This window comes from Geotrypetes seraphini, chromosome 6 (genome assembly GCF_902459505.1).
Source record: "Geotrypetes seraphini chromosome 6, aGeoSer1.1, whole genome shotgun sequence".
NCBI classification, from domain to species: Eukaryota; Metazoa; Chordata; class Amphibia; order Gymnophiona; family Dermophiidae; genus Geotrypetes; species Geotrypetes seraphini.
Window position 1 is genome coordinate 67,586,862 of NC_047089.1, and position 22,872 is coordinate 67,609,733.

General features: G+C 41.5%; 1 protein-coding gene across 10 annotated transcripts in view; it reads left to right on the top strand.

Moving 5' to 3' along the window:
• The window catches only part of ENOX1 (ecto-NOX disulfide-thiol exchanger 1), a 628,466-nt gene that overhangs the window by 461,242 nt on the left and 144,352 nt on the right, over positions 1–22,872 (top strand). For all 10 annotated transcript variants that reach the window (XR_004539889.1, XM_033948806.1, XM_033948804.1 and 7 more), the window contains one exon: positions 15,191–15,297. Coding sequence is in view for 9 of the 10 variants with exons in the window: in XM_033948806.1 (XP_033804697.1) it covers positions 15,191–15,297 (107 nt within the window). In the remaining variant the exon portion in view is untranslated. The remainder of the gene's footprint in view (positions 1–15,190; positions 15,298–22,872) is intronic.

The window sequence follows — 22,872 nt, forward strand, 5'->3', positions numbered from 1 at the left end:
TCTTAAATTGGAAACACTGCAAACAGAGAGCCAATGTAACATCTTAAAGAGATGTGATCAAATGTAATAGCCCTCCAGAGGAATTTGGTTGTCATTCTGCAACAGTTGAAGACATTTGATCTGAGATTGGGGAACGCCAGCATGTATGACATTACAATAATCCAAACGTGAAGTCATAAATGTAAAGAAGAATAAATGTAGATTATCAAAATAAAAAATCTGATGTACAGAACAAAGATTTTTGAGAATCAAACCCCCCCCCCCAAAAGAAAACAAACAACAGATTGCAAACCTGAAGAGACTTGAGCTTTAAAAGATAGTTCAAAATCAAAACTAACTCACACATATTTGTATTGGAGACAACTGAGGTGGCCTTAAATGTCCGATCAATCAGCAAATAGTGATTTGGGTGGAATTAAGAAGCCAGACATCATTGAAGGAGGCTATGTTCTATGGAAATGGAAAAAGTAAAAAGAAAAAACAACCCACACACAATAAATTTGTCTCAAAACAGGAAATACATACATCTCTCCTGTGAGATCCAGGAAATATCTGGAAATAAAGAAATAAAAAGACTTAAGAAACTTTCATTTCTATAATTAAAAAATATCTTAAGATATTATCATGTTCAAGTGAAAAAGTCACAAGGAGAGTGGCTCAACCACAAACTTTCATATTACAGTCTTCTAGAAGAGCTGTTGTATCCAAATTTTGTCCTATAGCTCTATGACTTTGTTTCTTATTCTTACTCTTTTACTCTTTGAATATTGCTATAATTGATCTTTCTTAATGAAACTGTGAATTATGTTTTTTAGTTCAGTAATACAAACTCCTACTTTGATGAATTTTGTAATTCTTTATTTAACAGTTGCATAGATACAAGTGAAACACAGCCATACTTGCATCATAAAAACATCAACAGCCCCATAAACTCCCTAAATCCTTTGATGAATTTTGAATGTAAAAATGTGTGAAAAACTTTTACAGGGTACTGTAAGTACAGCTCTATGCCAGTAGATATTCAGGGAAAAAAATCTGAGCCAATATATCACCTTTCTCATACGCTGGGGTAGCAATGATTCAAATGTCTGCATTGTCTAAAATGGCATCAACCCTTATATTAAAGATTCTTTTATCAGCTGGTGAATTAAAATCCCTGTGCATAGTAAGCCTATGAATATCAATCTGTCATTCCATTATCATTCAACTAAAGTATACAGCCCATCAAGCAGATGGTTGAAGTGTTTGCAAAGCACACACAGACTCCATGCATGATTAGCTAATACTGCAGCCTCTATTCCCTGAGGAGCATTTGTATCACTGCTACCCTATTCAAGTGCCCATAGCTGATCTGCATTCACTATCCTTCTGTAACAAAATACTTAAGACCCCCTTGCTCCAGAGCCTCCTTTCTGTTAAAAAAAGGCCTGACTTCAGTGTACAGTGTATTTACTGTATATCTTGGAGGATTTACTTAAATGTCTCTATCATATGTCATATGCACGAATACAGGATGTCCGGAGCTTTACTCGGAGAGAGCTCCCAGGAAAGAGACTTGGGAGTACTTGTAGACAAGCCAATGAAACTGTCCGCGCAATGCGTGGAGGCAGCGAAAAGGGCAAACAGAATGCTAGGAATGATTAAGAAGGGGGATCACAAACAGATCTGAAAAGGTTATCATGCCATTATACCGGGCCATGGTACACCCCCACATGGAATACTGCGTCCAACACTGGTCACTGTACATGAAAAAGAACATAGTACTACTCGAAAGGGTCCAGAGAAGAGGCTGGAGAAACTGGGCCTCTTCTCCCTTGAAAAGAGAAGACTGAGAGGAGGCATGATCAAAACATTCAAGATATTGAAGGGAATTCCCTGCACAGTTAAGCCTGCAAGGATTACTAGATGTCTTTCAGCAGCTCCCCTCCCTCCCTCCCCCTTACCTTCGTGGCCAAGTCAAAATGATCTACCAACAATAAAATTTTAAAAACACGAAGCACACTGTACGCAGAGAAAATGTTAATTATCATTTATATTCCACGGGTTTTCAAAAAGGTCAAGGCAAATGACTTTATGCAATGTCACCTCAGTAACAACTATACAAAAATAGACAAATATACCCCATCCCTTTTTACTGAACCGCGATAGCGGTTTTTAGCTCAGGGAGCTGCACTGAATGCCCCATGCTGCTCTCAATGCTCATAGGCTTCCTGTGCTAAAAACCGCTATTGCAGTTTAGTAAAAGGGGGCCATAGTGCAAAATATAGACAGCATATATAAATTCTCAAAACGAACACATTTTGATCACTAAATTGAAAATAAAATCATTTTTCCTACTTTTGGTAATTTCATCAGTCTCTGGTTGCACTTTATTCTTCTGACTGTGCATCCAATATTTCTTCCCTTCTTTCAGCCTCCTGTATGCTTCCTCTCCTCCAGACCTCATTCCCTCCCCCAACTTTTTCTTTGTTTCATCCTGTCCCCTTCTTTCTTTCTCTCTCCATGCCCCCTTTCTTTCTCTATGTCTGTCTTTCTCTCTCTTCACATCCCCCATTTTTTTTCTTTCTTTCTTTGTTTCACCCTGTCCCCTTTCTTTCTTTCTGGATCCCTGTCTCCCCCCACCTTTATTTCTTTCTCCCTACCCTCTCCCATGCCACCACCATTGGGAAACATGCTGCTGCCACCGCCGCCGGGGAAAGGCTGCCATTGGCCATTGGAAACAGGCCGGCGCCGAGTTCGCCCTACTTCTCTTCCCCGCAGGCCGACCAACTCTAACGTCGGAGAGGACGTTCCGGGCCAGCCAGACAGCGATTGGCTGGCCCAGAATGTCCTCTCCGACATCAGAATTGACGTCGGACGGCTAGAGTTGGTCGGCTCACGGGGAAGAGAAGCAGGGAGGGAGAACTCGGCGCCGGCTTGTTCCTGATGATGGCAGTGGCAGCTTTTCCCAGCAGCAGCCTATTCCCCGGTGAGTGGCCAGCTGTGCACCCCCTTGGGCCATGCATCCGGGGCGGACCGCCCCCCTTTGGTACGCCACTGAGTTGCAGTGAGCGGCAGACCGGAGGTAGAGGAGGAGGAATCAACGGCGAGTAGGCAGGCTTCCACGCAGCAGGGAGGGAGGGAGGAAGGCAGGCTTCTGCGTGGCAGGGAGGCAGGGAGAGAAGGGGGCACTAACTTACATAGGAAGGAAGGAGGGAGGAAGGGAGGAAGAGGGCACTAACTTGGAACATAGAAAGGACGGAGAGAATAGAAAGGGACAATTGTTGGGCCTGAATAAAGAAAGAAAGAAAGATTGGAAGCACAGTCAGAAGGAAGTGCAACCAGAGACACATGAAATCACTAGACAACAAAGGTAGGAAAAATGATTTTATTTTCTATTTTGTGATTACAATATGTCAGATTTGAAATCTATCACCACCTATTCCATGCTCCTTTCTGCATTAGGGAGCCCTTTTACTAATGGCTAGATTCACTAAGCAAACCGATTGTGTACTGATCGGTTTGCGAGCCCTTTGCTACCAAATTTCCCTCCAACCCCATTCACTAAAGCTTGTAGTGATCCTATCCCGACCCTCCCATGCAAATTAGCAAAACCCCAAGCCAAGCGATTGATTCACTAACAATTGCTTGGCTATTTTGAATCGGGTTTTACTATTGGCAAACCCGACTGCTGCAGACCTATCGGTAACTGAGTTACTGACAGGCCTGCAGGTTTTTTGACAGGCCTTCTTGTCTTTTTTATTCATTTTTTTCCCATGGCACAGATATTTTGCGTGTGTTACACATGCAAAATATCTGCCCCATAAAAAATAAGAAAAGACAGGCCTCCTGCAACCACCCGATGCTGCTCTCGCCATCTGTATGGATATGGTACGTGACTCATCACCCCAGCCCGGCCCACCCCCCGACCGGCCCACCGCACCCCCGACCCGGCCTGGCCCAACATCTCCTCTGTACCTAAAAGTTGGGAGCAGAAGGAGTACTTAGTCCCTCCTGCTCCTTAGGCATCCCTCCAGCACTGTCTTCCAGAGCAGGAGGAACTGCAAAGTCCTCCTGCTCCTTCGTCTCCTCCTCTCCTGGATGCCGCACCACGAATGTGGGCCTTAGGCCCTGCCCCGGTGCATCATGTGATGCATGGGGAGGAGGCTAAGGCCCTAATTGGCTCACGCGCCTTAGAATCCTCCTCTCTTGGGAGGGGCCTGTGGCGCCTGAGCCAATCAGAGACTTCCTTAGGGCTGAGCTTAAGGAAGTCCCTAATTGGCTATTACTTTGACCAATCAGGGACTTCCTTAGGCTCAGGTGCCACAGGCCCCTCCCAAGGGAGGAGGAGTCTGAGACACCTGAACCAATCAGGGCCTTTGGCTCCTCTCTGTGCATCACATGGCTCCTCTCTGTGCATCACCGGGGCGGGGCCTAAGGTCCACATTTGTGATGTGTCATCCAGGAGCAGGAGGAGACGAAGGAGCAGGAGGACTTTGTGGTTCTTCCTGCTCTGGAAGACAGCACTGGAAGGAGATCTAAGGAGCAGGAGGGACTGAGCACCCCTCCTGCTCCCAACTTTTAGGTACAGGGAAGTTATCGGGCTGGGTTGGGCCAGGTCCGAGCAGGGGTGGGCCAGTCCGGTCGGGGCGTGGTAGGCTGGTTGGGGGGTGGCGCGGTGGGCCTGTCTGGGTGGTTGCAGTCATTTGCATGTCAGGAGGGAGTTGGCATCCCTCCTGCCTTTTGTGGGGCATCGGTGTGGGGAGGGGCATTTTTTAGGGGTTTGGGGAGGGAGGAGGCATTTTGGGAGGGGGGCTTAAAATTGAGCAGTTATTTTGTATGTGTAATACACGCAAACTATCTGCTGATTAAAATTTTAAAAAGCCCGTAGAAGCTCTGACAACAGTGACAGGAGGCTGCTTCTCCTGTCACTACTGTCAGGGTCTGCGCATGTTCCAGGATCGCTCTCTAGTGATCCTGGCCATGGGTAGGGGGGGCGTGTTAATGATCATCCCCATTTACATGCAGACCTTTTGTGAATTTGTTGATCTGCATGCAATCGGAAACAGATCGGACACCGAATCGGGGGTTAGTGAATCTAGCCCTAAGGCCCCGATTCACTAAAGTCAGCGATCATCGCAAATCATTTGCATGCAAACTTGATAGTGAATCAATCGCTGTTTGAAAATTGGCCAGCGAATTGGCCAACAGCGATTGAGTCGCTATCTTTAGTGAATCTGGGTCTAAGAGGTTTGTTAACGAATGTAAAACATGCTAAATTCATGAGCACACCTTACTAAAAGGACCCCTAGGTTGATTTATGCTGAAATTAGCATGTGCTAATTTCTGAGGTGCCACATTAATTGTTTAGCACTTGCTAACTCGTATAAGTTAGATAACACAACTTTCATAAAAAGGCCCCAGCAGGCACATGTTAGAAAGAACAAGTCGATGAGGAGGCTCACTACAAAAACTCGAACTTCACATGAAATATGCTATATGAGTGTAGCCGCTGAGGTCTGCGTGTGAAATGCTTTTGAATCATTTTTGAACTGCTCTAAGTGATATATTTATAAAGAAATTATGAAGAATTGAGATATATTATACAAATTTGCTATGGAGTGAGGCAGCATTGGATATTTTGAGAAAAAGAACAAAGCATAAAAATGAATTTCATTGTTTTTTAAAATTTCTCTTTGGTTAAGAAGGCGAATATAGATTCAATTATTTTATCAGATCATGGGGGTATTTGGATTGATTTTGAAGTAGATGAACAAGAAAATAATAGACTTGTTTGGAGGTTTAATAATGCATTGCTAGCTGATTCCAATTTTATAGAAAAATTTAAGTTGAAAATAAGTGAATTTTTTCAGTTTAACGAATCAGAAGAAATTTCTCAGGAAATTCTATGGAATGCCTTTAAAGCTACCATGAGAGGTTACATAATTTCGTACTCATCATATGTTAAGAAACAATTAAATAAAGATTTTTAAATTTTAGAGCAAAATATTAGAGAATTGGAAATTAAATTAAAGGAAAAATGGGAACAAAGTATTTATCAGACTTTGCTAAAAGAAAAATTTAGATACAATGAGATTTCTTCACAATTGGCTAGAAAGGAGTTGGTGTCCTATAAGGCTTTGTATTATGGAACCTCAAATAAGGCGGGAAGATTACTAGCTAATTATTTAAAAGCAAAAAAAAGAAAAGCTAATATAACGGCTATTTCAGATGATAATGGAGTAATTCATTCTCAAACTAAAAATATTTTACAACAATTTTTGATATTTTATGAAAGCTTGTATTCTTCTGAGCATTATTTAAATAAAGAGAAAGATGGTTTTGAATTTTTAAAGTTGATTAATGGGCCTAAAGTTCCTGATCATATGAAAGAAAATCTTGAAGCACCTATAACACAAAAAGAAATTCAGATGGCTTTAAAGTCCCTTAGAGTTGGATCCGCTCCAGGAAGTGATGGATATACGGTAGAATTTTTTTAGTTCTTTTCAAACTATCTTGTTACCCCAGCTTTTCAAATTATATCAGTTTCAACTAAATAAAGGTTGTATTTCAGGTACTATGGCAGAAGCTTTAACAATAGTTTTGCCTAAGCCAAACAAAGATCCCATGTTGGTCTCAAACTATAGGCCTATTTCTTTGATTAATGTTGATGGGAAATTGTTAGCTAAAATATTGGCTTTGTGTTTGAATAAGGCTCTCCCTTATATTATTGGTTTGCATCAAACAGGATTTGTTGCTCAAAGACATTTTTCAAATAATACCAGATTAGCTTTTCATATTTTACATTTAACAAAGGATATGAAGGATCTGGTTTTCTCTGTATCTTTAGATGCAGAGAAGGCATTTGATCGGGTAGAATGGATGTTTATGTATCAAGCAATGGATTGGTTTGGTATTGGTTCTCGATTTATACAAATGATTCAATCCCTGTATAGCTCCCCATCTGCTAGATTATATATAAATAATTCTTTTTCAGATAGGTTCTCTTTAGAAAGGGGAGTTAGACAGGGTTGTCCATTATCTCCTTTGTTATTTGATATTGTTTTGGAACCTCTACTGTTAGCTATTCAACAATCAAAGGAGATAGAAGGTATTCCTTATGCAGGTCGGGAATATAAAATCTCTGCTTATGCAGATGATATTTTGATTCATTTGAGGAATCCAGAATCTACCATTCCACATTTACTGGATTTGATTGATAAATTTGGAAAATTTTCGGGTTATAAAATAAATTGGAATAAATCAGAAATTCTTCCACTAAATATACATTGTATAAAAGGTTTATTTGATTTGTTTCAGTTTAGTTGGAAGAAAGATGGAATAAAATATTTAGGAATTTGGTTAAAAAGTACGTTGGAAGAAACAATGAAGGTAAATGAAAAATCCTTATTACTAAAGATTACAGAATTGTGTGAGCAATGGAATCCTTTGCATATATCTTGGTGGGGGAGAGTTCAAACAGTAAAGATGATGATTTTGCCTATAGTTTGTTACCAAATGAGTATGTTACCAGTTTATTTTCAAGAGTCCTTTTACAAAAAATTAAATAATATTCTGACTAAATTTGTTTGGCTTGGTAAAAAAACAAGAATTGCTTTAGTATCATTGCAAAAACCAATTGTGGAGGGTGGGGTAAATTTTCCAAACTTTTATAGGTACCATCAAGCCTATATAATGCGTCAAGGTATGAATTGGATCCTCCCTGAGCTTATAGATCATCAACCAGATTGGTTATATCTGGAACGGAAATTGGTGTCCCCTATGAGACTTCCACATGTATTAAGTATCAGATTTCATAAATATGCTAAGAACAACATAATTTTATTGGATACTTGGAAAACAATTAAATTTATTGATAAATTAACAGAGGTACCAATAATGAATTCTACTTTACAGTCCTTATGGTTAAACTCCAAGATTCAAATAGGCGGTGCTGGGATCGCTTGGAAGAATTGGATGCAAGTAAATATCAGGACATTAGATGATCTTATTTCTAATAGTAATCTGCTTGAGTTTTCACAACTGCAACAGACATTTGGAATTTCGTATACTCAACAGTATAGGTGCTTGCAGTTGAAGCAGGCTATTCAGACAGGGTTCCCTGAATGGAAAAATTTAAAAACTTATTTCAGCTTGCAAATCCTTTGCTACCAAACAGATCTAATAGGACATCAGGCTGCCCAGTGGTATAAATTGATTTCTGGATTTTTAAATAAAAAACCAAAAAATAGTCTTAGAGACATTTGGAGTATCGAGTTAAAACAGCATATTTCTGTTTCTCGTTGGCCACGAATTTGGACTTGGAGATTAAAGTGTACAATGTCAGCATCTATGAGACAAACATGGTTGTTTTTATTACATAGGATTTTTTGGACTCCAGTTCGGTTGAATAAAGTAGATAGTTCTAAATCTAATAGATGTTGGCATTGTCATATTGATATTGAGACTTTGGATCATCTTTTGTTTTTTTGTCCATTGATACTTGGTTTTTGGAAGTCGATATGGGGGCAAATTAACAATATTCTTCAATCCTCTATTCCTTTGACATATGAAGCAATAATTTCTGGGACGATTCTTCAGGATAAACCCACTTTGAATAAAAATAATAGTCGTCTTCTCATGATCTTATCAGGAATAGGGGTTCAAATGATTACATCTAATTGGAAACATCATGATAGGATTAATTTTAGTTTTTGGTGGGCAACTGTATGTGCAACTTATAAATATGAAAAGATTATGGCAGAACGTCTAGGGTTTGTTAAATCCTTTAAGGGGATTTGGGGTCCATTAACTAATTTTCTCACATTATAATTAAAGTGATTCCTTTTCTTTATGTTAGATTCCTATGCGCATCCAAGGGGGGTTGGGGGGGTAGGGGGGTGCTTTATTTATTTAGAGGAATAAATTTCATAATAATTTATAATATTGCTAGTTAAGTATGCATCATTACTGTTGTAGGTTAAGAAGGGATTTAAAATATTTCTTGTAATAATTCTGATGTTAATAATGTATTTTCATACAGTTTTTTTTGATTTTGCAAATGTATACATTGTCAAGTTCAAAATATCAATAAAGAAAGATTAAAAAAAAAAATTCTCTTTGAAATGTAATGAAACAAGACAAGCCTGCTTCACTGTGTGTGTGTGTGTGGTGTTGAGGGGGGGGGGGGGTTGTTTCCAAATAAATGATTATTCCTAATATAGATGCAGCATTGTTTGGAAAATGAACATTAGAGCTGGTTGTCTCCTAGATGAATATTTAACTTTTCAAGTATTTTTTTTATAGATTTATGGCTTTTTTTTTAAATTCTTTTTTAAAATTGTAGTATTCTAATCTGTTTTCTTATAATGTGGGTTTTTTTTTACGTGTTTAGAAGATGTCTATAAATTTCTAAACCACCCTGAGCCTATTTGTGTTGTAGCAGTATAGTTTTCTCTGTTATATTATAAGGAAAAATGTGATGCGTTTAGTTTTCTGAGCCAGTTCTTGCTTACATGTCTGGTGAATCTTTGTCTTGAAATAGCAATTCTGGTGGATCTTGATGTCCTGTGTGCAGTTTCTATTCTTGAAATTCCTTTGGCTAATTGAAGTCACGCTGCTAATTATGGAAGAAGCATTCTGCATTTCTTAGTATCAGCAAATATGAGTCTGAGTTTTGTCTAAAACTAATATGGAAAATGTTTCACCATTAATTACAGCTTTGTACTTGGCAGTCAATACTGAAAGCATTTTGAAACAAGCTGATGTATTGTACCATTGTACAACAGCTGTTTACAATGAGAGGACAAATGGTTAGAGGCATAATTTAAATGGATTACTGAAGTGGCAACTGTATAAAAGTAGGGATGCTCAACTCTGGTCTTCAGGGACTGTGACTAGGTCAGGTTTTAGGATGCAATAAAGCAAAATTAATAATTTTGCAACCTAACTTCTTGCTCATTTACCCCCCCCTTTTTTTATAAAACCGGAAAGAGGTTTTTAGCGCTGGCTGGTTCACTGAATGCTCTGCTCCAACGGTCATAGAGTTCCTATGAGCATCGGAGCAGCACAGAGAATTCAGCGCGCCAGCCGATGCTAAAACCTCTTATGCAGTTTTGTAAAGGGGGGGAGGGGGTTAAATCCCAAATTTGCGTAGATTGCCCAAAGTTAGGTGCACAATTTTGGCTGCAGATATGAATGTAAAGCAATTGGCTAAATTGGTGATAATAATTGGCCTTAACGAGTGCTAATTGACACTGATTACCAGTTATGTGCATATCTGTTCTGCATCCCTATTCTATAGCCTGCATACTTAATTCATCTTGCATATAGTTCCAAAGGAGGCGTGGCCAAGGGAGGGGCATAGGTGGGTCATGGCCATTCACAGGATTTAGACGTGGAGTTATAGGATACGTACTTCCATTTCCTTGCCTGGCAGACGTGAGCATTTTTACCATCTTTTGCTAAGCGTAAATGGGTGAAAGTACCCAAGAAAAGGACTTGGGGGTAATAGTGGACAAGACAATGAAGCCGTCAGCACAGTGCGCAGTGGCCTCTAAGAAGGCGAATAGAATGCTAGGTATTATAAAGAAAGGTATTACAACCAGAGCGAAAGAAGTTATTCTGCCGTTGTGCGCCCACATCTGGAGTACTGCATCCAATATTGGTCGCCGTACCTTAAGAAGGATATAGTGATACTCGAGAGGGTTCAGAAAGGAGCGGCACGATTGATAAAAGGTATGGAAAACCTTTCAAATGCTGAAAGATTAGAGAAACTGGGGCTCTTTTTCCTAGAAAAGCGGAGACTTAGAGGGGACATGATAGAGACTTACAAGATCATGAAGGGCATAGAGAAAGTGGAGAGGGACAGATTCTTCAAACTTTCGGAAACTACAAGAATGAGAGGGCATTCGGAAAAGTTAAGAGGGGACAGGTTCAGAACCAATGCTAGGAAGTTCTTCTTTACCCAGAGGGTGGTGGACACCTGGAATGCGCTTCCAAAGGGTGTGATAGGACAGAGTACGTTATTGGGGTTCAAGAAGGGATTAGATCATTTCCTGAAGGAAAAGGGGATAGAAGGGTATAGATAGAGGATTACTATACAGGTTCTGGACCTGATGGGCCGCTGCGTGAGCGGACTGTTGGGCATGATGGACCTCTGGTCTGACCCAGCAGAGGCACTGCTTATGTTCTCATGTAAACACTTGTGTCTAAGTTAGGCACAAAAATGACTTAAACTAGTATTTTATGAAGGCAGTTCTGTGCGGAACTAAGTACCTTTTATAGAATTCGCACTTGGCATGCATTATTCCATCACCTAACATTGGCTGCCATTTACTGAATCTACCCATACTGTATTTGAGACATATTAGCCCGATTGTGAAAAACAAGTTGAAACTTAATTCATTAGGATGTTGGAATCCTAGGGGGTAATTTTACAAGAGCAACCTAGTTTTAGGCATTAAAGGGGAAATTCTATAAGAGGTGCCTAAAGATAGATGCCTAAATAAATAGGTGCTTGTAGTTGGGCACCTAACTTACCCCTCTCCCTGTTTATGAAGCGGCGTTAGGCTTTTTTATCACCAACTGCAGTGGTAAGAACTCCGATACTCATAGAATTCCTATGATCGTTGGAGTTTTTACTGCCGCCGCCACCACCACTAATAAAAAAGCCTCATGCAGCTTCATAAAAAGAGAGGTTAATTAGTAAATTGGCTTCAATTATGAGCTTATAATAGAAAAAAATAAAAATTAATTGGGAGATAGGCACCTATCCTCTTGGGCGCTATTCTACAAAAGACAGGCACTTATCATATGGTGCCTAGCGGCACCTAACACCTAAGTAGGCATGTTTAAGAGTAGAGAAAGACTTAGGCGTGATTCTCTAAAGCAGTGTGTTGCAAACTTTGTCGGGCTGCGGCACACTAAACATAGTGGCTGCGGCTCGAGCCATCCAGAAGTGCACAGATGTCAATGCAATGTCGTCGTGTGCATGCATGACATCATCACATCAACGTCCGCACATGCATGAAGGCCCTTCAGACAGACCCTGAGATACCAGTGGAGGGTGCCGGCAGGGAAGATGTGCAGAGAGAAGGAGAGGCACTGGTGCCAGCTGATTGCCTACTGGATGTGCCTCTCACCGTGAGAAGCACATCCTGTAGGCAATCAGCTGGTGCCTCTCCTCCTCCCCTGCGTCTTGCGGCATGCCTGGAATCTCAGGAGGCCATGGCACACAGTTTGTGATGCATTGCTCTAAAGGATTTAGGCGACTATAATGTAGGCCTTAAAAATCATGGCCTATATTACAGGTGCCAACATTTTAAGTTGGGTGCTGCTGAGCATCATTATGTACTGGGTACCTAAGTGTGATTGACATGGACGCCAATTACAGAATCTGTCTCTAACAGCACATGTTAATGACGGTATTTTCGTCAATTATTCTCCAGATTCTGTATAGGTAGCATCACTAATAATAATACCCTAAGCACGCATGCACATTCTTACCTGCGTGTTCTGTGATTTGTAGCTCCGTGGCCCCACAAGTGCAGTAGAAGGACTCAGCGATGGTTTCTTCTGTGCATGCGAGGCACTTTAAGCAGGGACTCATGGACGCGCCCCCCCCTTCCCGACCTCATTCCGTCTAACTAGAAAACGGCCCCGTACTTGCAGCCCCCAGGTAATGTTCTGCGGCCCGCGGTCTGGCTATCTCCCTTACACTCCCTGGCCGAAGTTATTTTTAAGTTCAAAGCCGCTGCCGCTGCAGCTCCTCTCATGAGCCGCACCTGCGTCAGAGAAGGCTTTCGACGCAGGCGGGGATCGTGAGAGGAGCCGCCGCGGCAGCTTTAAACTTAAAAATAACTCCAGCAAGGGACTAAGGGAGCCGGCCATAAACAACCAGCTGCTGGGAAGGGGGGAGGGGGAATGCTGCTGCTGCACAGGGACGTGGAGGGGGAGAGAAATACCGCTGCTGCTGCACAGAGAAGTGGAGGGGGAGGGAATGCTGCTGCTGCACAGGGAAGTGGGGTGGGGGAAGGGAGATGCTGCTGCACAGGGAAGTGGAGGGAGGGGAATGCTGCTGCTGCACAGGGAAGTGGGGTGGGAGGAGGGAGATGATGCTGCACAGGGAAATGGAGGGGAGGGAATGCTGCTGCTACATAGAGGGCAGGGAGAGAGACAGATAGAAAGAAAGACAGACAGCGAGAGGGAGAGAAGGACAAAGAAAGGAAGAAAGACACAGGGACAGGGAGAGAGACAGACAGACAGACAAAGGGTGCCAGGGAGAGAGACAGACAGAAAGAAAGACAGACATATATTCTAGCATCCGTTAATGTAACGGTCTTAAAGACTAGTTGTGGAATAATTTGATTGGTCAGCTGAGAATGGTTATTGATATAAAGAGATTTAAAAATCTTTATAAAAAACCTCTCTCTTTGTAGAAGTTTTTTTTATTGAAGTGAGGAGGAATTATTGGTTAAGAGATAATATGCATTTTAGAGGATTTTTTAAATTGATCCCAGTTAAAACATGTTCATGAGTTAAAATGTGTACTGTTCTAATGTTTGTTATATTTTTTTGCTTTTTGGTTATGTGTATGTTTTGGAACCTGCTTAGGTTCAAGCGGGCTATAAGTTTTTTTAATTAATTAATTAAATAAGGCTAGACAATCAATTTTGGGCATGGAACACAAATCTGACCGCAAAGTAATTAACTAAATTGACACTAGCAATCATTAATTTCTGTTGACAAGTCATTGCATATGAATGTGCTCTGTGCTCTGTTCTATAACATGTGTGCCTATATTTCAGAGAATGCAACTCCAAAAGGGCATTGCCATGAGTGAATTGGGGCATTCCCAGAATTTAGACACTAGCCTGTGGCATGCGTTAATGCTTGTGTCCAAATTTAGGTGCGAAATACATGATAAGCTAGTATTCCACAGTGTGAAGGCCATTCTGCGCAGTGTCCAATACAAAATGCTGGCTTAGCCCAGATCATCCCAATGCTTAACTTTGGGTGCCATTTATTGAATCCAGCCCTATGTGCATATGTGGCCACTTGCATTCGTTCATTACCTTTTCTAAAATACTGACGTATGAAAATAAGCAGGCGTCTTGATGAGTCTTTCACTGAGGTAATACACAGAAGCAAAATTTGGGCCGAGTCTGCACATATGAATGTAGATGATAAAAATTCATTCATTTAGGCATATGTGTAGCATGTACACACCAACTCTTCCACTAGCATATACTTTGACTTTATAAAATATGCCTAAAATAAGTGCATGGAAATGTGTGGTAACTAGGCTCAGCATTATAAAATTATCTTCCTAGTTAGAAGGTAAACTGTCATTCCCTGGGGAGGTTCAGCTAATACTTTGTAATGTGCATCACTTTAGGGGCTCCTTTTACGAAGGTGCGCTAGGGTTTTTAGCGCGCGCACAAAATTACCATGCGCTCTAGCGCGCGGTAGCTGAAATCTACCGCCTCCTAAAAAGGAGGCGGTAGTGGCTAGAGCACTCGGAAATTTAACGTGCGCTTTTGCTAGTGTGACCATATGGCTCCAGAAAAAAGGGGACGGATTGAGACATCTGGGTTTTACTTCCATTGAAAGCAATGGAAGTAAGGAGAATAGATTGAGACATCTTGGTTGCTTTCAATGGAAGTAAAACCCGGATGTCTCAATCCGTCCCCTTTTTTCTGGAGCCATATGGTCACACTAGCTATTGCGCGCGTTAAGGCCCTAGGGCACCTTTGTAAAAGGAGCCCTAAGTGAAGGGCCACAATGACTAAAACCTGAACGATACTAACACCAGTAAGCCTAGTATCTATCACCTTGAGTCCTGTGCTTAGGAAGGTAAGAATCCTCTTGGCAAAAGTGTTCTTTACAGAATGGTGTAGAAGAATATTAGCTTATGAATGCATGCATATACATATGTCAATGCATTGACTATGTATGTAAAACTATGTCAAATATATACGTATTTGTAAATTTGATGTATAAGTTCAGAACTTGTCTAAAGTTATGGAGACAGACTTGAAGGAGCCATCTCCATCACTGATAAAAATGTAAGTACGAAAGGCACAGAACCGGATGGATATGGATGACGTGTCAGTAACGTCATTCATAGACGCCCTGTGCCTTTGATTGCTTTTCTGTAGTGATCACAACATAAATTGCTTGTCTTGTTTGACTTCCTTGTTCACTGAAGTTGAGCAGATATTGGCCGTTTTCAACGTTTCCGCCAGACAAAAAGCTTGGGACCATTTCTCGAAAGCTCAGCGGAAGAACATAGAGATTTGGCGAAAGCACAGTGAGGTTGGTAATTTTCATTTTCATTTCTATTTATTATCACCCAGCCCATGTAACAACTAGTGGTGTTCTGATCCATAGGGATTGATATTTAACTGGCGGTGGTGAGTGCTTTTTTTTTTTACCTGCCACTGGCCCTATTCCCAGTTATTCAATGCTGGGCCATGTCCGGACTCCAGCATTAAATATCCAGATTTATGTGGTTAGCTAAAGAGGATGACACAGTGACAGAATTTGTCACTGTCCCCATCCCCGTGGATAACCGCGGGAAATGATCCCCATGCCATGTTTTATGCAGAGAGGGAAGAATCAGAGTATGAATGGGTACAGCCATTGATCCTCAAGCCTTGCACTGAAGAGTGCTGTTGTAGAAGGACAGAGGTTGAGATAGACATTAAAGAATGACATGGGATGGTTTCCCATAGTTATCCTCAGGGACGGGGACGGTGACAAATTCAGTCACCATGTCATTCTCTATGTAGTTAAGTGCAGTATTCAGCACTTAACTGCCTAAGCAACACTGCATAAAGATACAACTGTCTTTATGGGATCCAAAATGGCCACTGAACATAGGGTTAAGTGCTGAATATTGGCACTTAACCACATATTTGCCGACTCCGCTACTGGACTGCCCAATGTTTTCACTTTGGCAGTCTGTGGTAATATTCATTGACATTAACTGGTTAAATGTACCTGAATATCAGTGAATAACCCCGCATAAGTGATTTAAAATGGCCAGGAGCCATTTTTGGCTGGTTAAATCACTTTGAATATTGACCCCCATGATTTATAGCAATTAATCACTTGTCAGCTGGACATTTGAATCCAATAGACTGAAAGAAAGCATTATGTTGGACAATATGCTGAAAGGTAATGGTATGACTTAAGCCTATAGCAGCCTTCTTAATCTTCTTTAAGAAAGTAAGTGTACCAAATGCAACTTTTATTGTATATACTGATGCACCAGCCACAGACATACAAATCCTGCTAGATGTAGGCTTTTGAAAACAGCAAGGGGCATACAAATGCTCACATAGGATGCCAAGGGGTTGATTCAAGAAAGAATGGCACAATTTTGATGCTGGGACAATGAGTACTAAGCTCAAATTCAATAATGGCAGCTCTGCATGGAAGTGCCATTAAAGAAGACTAGCCTAAGTCCACAGTTTCATGCCTAACTTTAGGGACGAGCACTTATGCCATGTCAAAGCCCGGTGTAAGTGCTTGTACCTGCATATACAACTACTAATTGCTGCCAGTTAGCACACCACTGCTTAAAGATAACTGGCTTTTAAATCCAATTAACAGTCAATTATTAAATTAAGTTGTGCGCACAACTACAGTGGCATACCTAGTATACTTGGCACCCAGGGCTGATCATTTTCTAACACCCCCTCCTTTGTATAAAAAAGATAATTTTTAGCAATAATCCACAAGCCACACAACAAGGGTGCACCTAGGAAAAGGGAGCATTTTGAACACTGTAGTGAGCACTAAAACATCAATACATCCATTTTAAAACTAAACAAGCCAGATTAGTACAGGTTGATCCTGCACAGCTCATGCTAACAGAAAGCCCTGTCTTTTTCATACACACAGAACAGAGCTACACCTTCGCCCAGTATGGAATAACTAATCACAAACTAAAAATAGAAATATACAGTGCTCCCCTTGAATTCACGGTTTGCAGTCCCGCTCATTCATGGTATTTTCTAACCGCGAAGGGGAGGCAGGAGAGGGCAGCTGGAGCACCAGCGAGTGAAGGAAATCACTTGCTGTATGCTGTGACCGCCTCTTCCTGTACTAAAGTCAGGCCTCACCAATCAGGAGCTGTTGAGGCCCGACTTTAGTACAGGAAGAGGCGGTTGGATCATACAGCGAGTGATTTCCTTCACTCGCCGGCGCTCCACTACCCTCTCCTGCCTCTACAGTTGCCCTCTCCTGTCTCCCCTGCCTAAAAACCATATTCGCAATTTTTCAACATTCGCAGGGGTTCCTGGAACGGAACCCCACGTGAATATCGGGGGAGTACTGTATAGGAAAAAGTTAAACTGAACCGCCAAGAAGTCAGACTCTGCATACAATGCAACACCACAGAATCAGTGACACACATGCCCTAATACTGTGCAAAATATAAAGAAAGCAGATGCAAATTTGAAAAAAACTGACAAATAAAAATCACTACTTTACACATTAACAAAAAGAAATAAAACAAAAAATGGAAAATAAGAAAATACCATTTTATTGGACTAATACATTTTTCAATTAGCATTCATTGCCAAAACCTCCTTCCTCAAGTCAGTACAGTATACTTCTGTTTTGCTATCTTGTTTTAACCTGAGGAAGGGGATTTTTGGTCTCTAAAAGTTAATAAAAATGTATTAAAATTAATCCAATAAAAAGATGACCTTATTTCCAATCTCTATTTATAAACATTTATCAATACATCTTCCTTATCTTATCTTCATTCTCTTCTTTCAATTCAGCCTCTGCTCTCTTTCTGTGCCCCTTCTATAAACTGGTCTATTCTCTCCCCCTTCCATCCAGCCTTTGCCCCTTCTCTCCTTTATACATAATTCATTTCTGCTTCATCCCCTCTCCATTTTTCTCTCTCTTCTCTGTCTCCACTCCTCCCCCCATACTCCTTTCATTTCCTTCCTTCCTTCTACCCCATCCTATCCCATGGTCTTCTTCCCTTCCCTTCCCTCCCCCCATGCCCTGGCATCTCTCTTTTCATCTCTTCCTATTCCTTCCCCTCCATAGTCTGGCATCTCCAATCCTTCCTTCCCTCCCTTCCCCATGGTGTGGCATCTCTCACTCCTCTCCTTTCCTTTCCTTTCCCTGGTCTTTCTTTTCCTCTCCTGCCCCCTGGATTGATACCCCCTCTCTCTCTATCACCCCACTACTGAAAACTTGCCTTACATTATTGGCAGTGAGAGCCTTCACATCTCACTGCTCTGCTCAGCATCAGGCCTTAGAAACATAGAAACATGATAGCAGATAAAGGCCAAATGGCCCATCTAGTCTGCCCATCCACAGTAACCATTATCTCATTCTCTCTCGAGATCGCACGTGGCTATCCCAGGCCCTTTTGAATTGTCAGTCCCACCTACTTTCTGCTTCCATGAAGGCAGGACCTGGCAGAGAAGAACTCCAACATCAGCCAGAGCAGCGAGTTGTGAAGGCTGCCACTGCCGCAAAAGAGGAAGCGGTTTCCAGACCACGGGGATCAGGGCAGCGACCCTGGAAGCACCCCTTTATGGTCTGCTCCAGGGACTATTGCATAACTGTCTTAGTCTATAAATTGCACGTGCAAATTTGCACACTAAGCCTAAGTTTAGAGAATTAAAGGGCAAACCTGGGAATTCACATCAAATTTTTAATGTATGATAGCAGATAAAATGCAAAGCCTTTGTCAGAACTGGAAAGGGTGGGGGGCTCTCTTATTTACACAGTCTGACCTCTGGATCAAAGTTATTTGAGCCATATAGTTAGTGTTTACTGTCTGAGTGAAAACAAACTAGCTGCATTGGACATGTAGTCTTATTTATTTGAGAAGATTTGAACATGCTTTGAGCCTGTATTTTACAAGTAAGTACGCTTGTCTTTCCTTCCTTTTTTTAAGAACTTCAGCACTTAAAATCTGTTTCCATATATGTTAATGTGGTATACATAAGAGTACAATGTTCAGTGTAATTCAACAGACAACAATCTGAAAAGGTAAGGCATCCTTGTTTATTATTTTGTGAGGCACCTCTTAGCAAAATGTCATACATTTATTTGAAGAAAGCTGAGTTAATATAATAAAGTTCATTTGTGTGACATTTTAGTGCCCATTAACTAAAACTAAGTTGCGGCTGAATACTTACAGAAGTAGATTCAATGCCTCCTATGAATGCCTAATGAACTCTATATTGTAAGTATTATTGTAGCAAATGAAATAAGGCTGAATGATAACGGGTCACTTCAGATAAAATGTGCCAAATGCACTTCTTCATAAATTCTAGGTTTGAATAGCAAGTAAAGGATTTGATTTACTAAAGCGTGTTAATAGCTTGTTGCAAGTTACATGCTTAGGCCTAGATCCACAAAGAAAACTGATCGTTTACCGATTGGTTTGCGACCCCTTAGTGACCCCGGCCTGATTCACTTACCTGTCTTCCGACCATCCTCCGATCCGCGCATGCAAATGAGGGCCATGACATGCAAAATTTTAGGCAGGGACGCGATTCATTAAAGAAAACCCTGCAACACCGACTGGGCTGGCCAATCAAAAAAAAGCAACTGCTGAGGACCAGTCGCTGAAGCCCTTTCCGGCTTCCTTGCCTTCTGCTGCCCTGCTCTCTGCCCTGTCAGCCCCTATCCTGCAGCCTCGAACATGCTGCCTGCCTGCCCCTAACACGCTGCCTACCTGCCTGCCCCAGCTCTCCCACCCTTCCCCGCACTGCAAGCCTGTGGTTTTAACCCGCGGGCTTAAGTGGGTTAAAACCACGGGCTCCCAAAAGTTCCTTGATCGCCTTGCAGTGCAGGGAAGGGTGGGAGGCAGGCAGGGTGTTGGATTTGGGGCTGGAAGGCAGGCAGCACTTTTGCTGTGCTCAGTGATAAAAAATAGAAGAACAAAAAAAAACAAAAACCAATTCCAATGGCCCGGAGGTCCCGCGCATGCTCAGACCATCTACAGATGGTCTGCGTATGTGCGGGGATCGCTGTAGCGCGATTTGTACCTGCAGATGGGGGCGTTCCTCCGATCGCCCTCATCTGCATGTTAGAGTTTGCAGAATTTGTCGGATCTGTCCGGATCAGGCCCGATCAGACAGGTTAGTGAATCCTGGCCTCAGGATAACTTCAATCACACCAAGCCTTCTTGTGTAGTGACACTTATCTTCTGCACAGTTGATTAAAACAAAGCACTTATTAAAAGTAGACAAAGTGAGGTGGCCAAATGGGGTATATCTGAGGATATTGAGGAAACAGTTAAGAACATGCAAGGTCATATTCAATATTTCAGAAGCTGTAAAAAACCTATTTGTTTAAAACCCAATTTGATTAGTAGATTGGCTAATCTATATCTTATTGTAAACCGCCTTGAGCTTCATGACAGATGGGGATGATGCGGTATATAAAAAGAAAGATTAGATTAGGAAAATTCTGGCAGTTTGTTACCTGACCTTTTCAATGCTTCTTTAGCATCGGGAGTGGTTCTGGAGGATAGGAGATTAGTAGATATGGATCCTCTTCATAAAAGTGGCTGGAAACTATAAGTCTGTTAGTCTGAACACAGTAATGAGTAAAAGAGGGGATAGCACAGTTTCTGCAATCTAGTGGGTTACAGAATCCAAAGCAGTAGGGCGTAGGGCTTTTCAGACCAATTTGATCTTTTTTTTTTCTTTTTGATTGAGTGACTAGAGGGTTGGATCAGGGGAGAGTGCTTGATGTGCTGTACTTGTATTTCAGCAAGTCCTTTGATATGATTCCAAACAGGAAGCAAATAAATCAACTGAGCACCATTGACATAGGCCCAAGAGTTGACGGACTGGGTTAGAAAATATTGTGGTGAGAGACAACAAAAGGTAATGGTAAATGGAATTCACTCTAAGGAAAGGGATGTTGCCAGTGGTTTGCTGCAGGGATCAGTCCTTGATATGGTTCCTTTCAGTATTTTCATTTGACATTTTGTGGATGATATCAAACTCTGTGACTGATTAGATTCATTGGTCGGTGACTGTAGCATCTTTGATTTTAAACTATTTTGACCTCTGTGCCAGAAATGGTGACCATGTATCAAATTCAAACATGAGAAGGGATCGTGCAAAGCTTGAGAAATAGTCTGGAGTTTGGATAGAATTTAATGTTTAAAAAGTATAGGGCTATGCATTTGGGCTGCAAATACCCAAGAATATGATATAGTTTACAGGGTGAAGTGTTTCACAAAAGAGGGATGGGATCTGCAGGTTATTGTATGTGATGATCTTAAGGTTGACAAGCAAGTAGATAAGATGACAGCAAAAGCCAGCAAGATGCTTGAGTGCATAGGGAAAGGATGGTCAGGAACATAAGCCTTGCCATACTAGGACAGACTGAAGGTCCATCAAGCCCAGAATCCTGTCCTCAACAGTAGCCAATGCAGGCCACAAGTACTGTACCTGCCAAAACCCCATAAAATAGATTATATGCTGCTTATTCTAGAAAGAAGCAGAGGATTTTCCCAAGTCCACCTTAATAATGGCTTATGGACATGCAGGGCAGGATTAATTATTCGAGGGCCCCTAGGCACAAAAGTACACAGTCTCCCTGGCCCTGCTCCACCTCCACTCCCGCCCTGCCCCCATTTATCTGTTTTCTTATTTACTTCTTTATTTCCACATGTATATTTTTTTAATTCAAAACAAAAATGAGCATACCAGTGCAACCCCCCAAACATCTCTGAACAAATCCCCCTTCCTTCCCACAAACCTTTTTGTGAGGCAAGTAAGTAAAAGTAAGAGGGAAAGAAGGCCACTTTGGTTCTCAAAAGTAGTAGCTGAGAAGGTAAGGAATAAGAGGTTGGCTTTCATAAACTACAAAAGATTGCAGAAAGAGGAAAACAGGCAAAAATATCTGGAAAAGTTAAGAGAGGCTGGTCTTGTAGTCAGGAAAGCAAAGATGCAAATGGAAGAAAAAATAGCTGACACAGTAAAAGGGGGAGACAAAACGTTTTTTAGATATATTAGTAGATAGGAAAAAGTGCAAAAGTGGCATTGTGAGACTCAAATGTGAAGGGGAGGAATATGTAGAAGCTGATAAAGAAAAGGCCGAATTGCTTAACAGATATTTCTGTTCTGTGCTCATGGCTGAAGTGCCTGGAGAGGGACCACAGAAGACAAATGTGAATAGGGATGGAGGAGTAATAGACCCTGATTGATTTTCAGAGGGTTGTGTTTGTGAGGAGCTAGCTAAAATAAAGGTAGACAAAGCGATGGGGCTGGATGGTGTACATCCAAGGGTGCTGAAGGAACTTAGGGAAGTTCTGGTAGCTCCGCTGACCTTTTCAACAAGTCTCTAGAGTCAGGAATGGTACCGGAGGACTGGCAAAGGGTGGATATGGTCCATCTCCACAAAAGTTGGAAGTAAGGAAGAAGTAGAGAATTACAGGCTGGTAAGTCTGACTTCTGTGATAAGCAAATTAATGGAAACACTTTTAAAACAGAGAATGGTCAAGGTTCTGGAATCCTGTGGATTACAGGACCGGAGCCAACATGGATTCACTAGAGATAGGTCTTGTCAAACACATCTGATCAATTTCTTTGACTGGGTGACCAGAGAATTGAATAGAGGATGTGGGCTAGATGTGGCATATTTAGATTTTAGCAAAGCCTTTGACAGTGTTCCACACAGATGTCTAATAAATAAACCGAGTGCCCACGGGATGGGTCTCAAAGTGACGGACTGGGTCAAGAACTGGTTGAGTGGAAGGTGACAGAGGGTAGTGATCAATGGAGATCGCTCTGGGGAAAGACATGTTACCAGTGGTGTGCCTCAAGATTCTGTTCTTTTTAACATTTTTATAAACAATATTGCTGAAGGGTTGTCGGGTAAGATTTG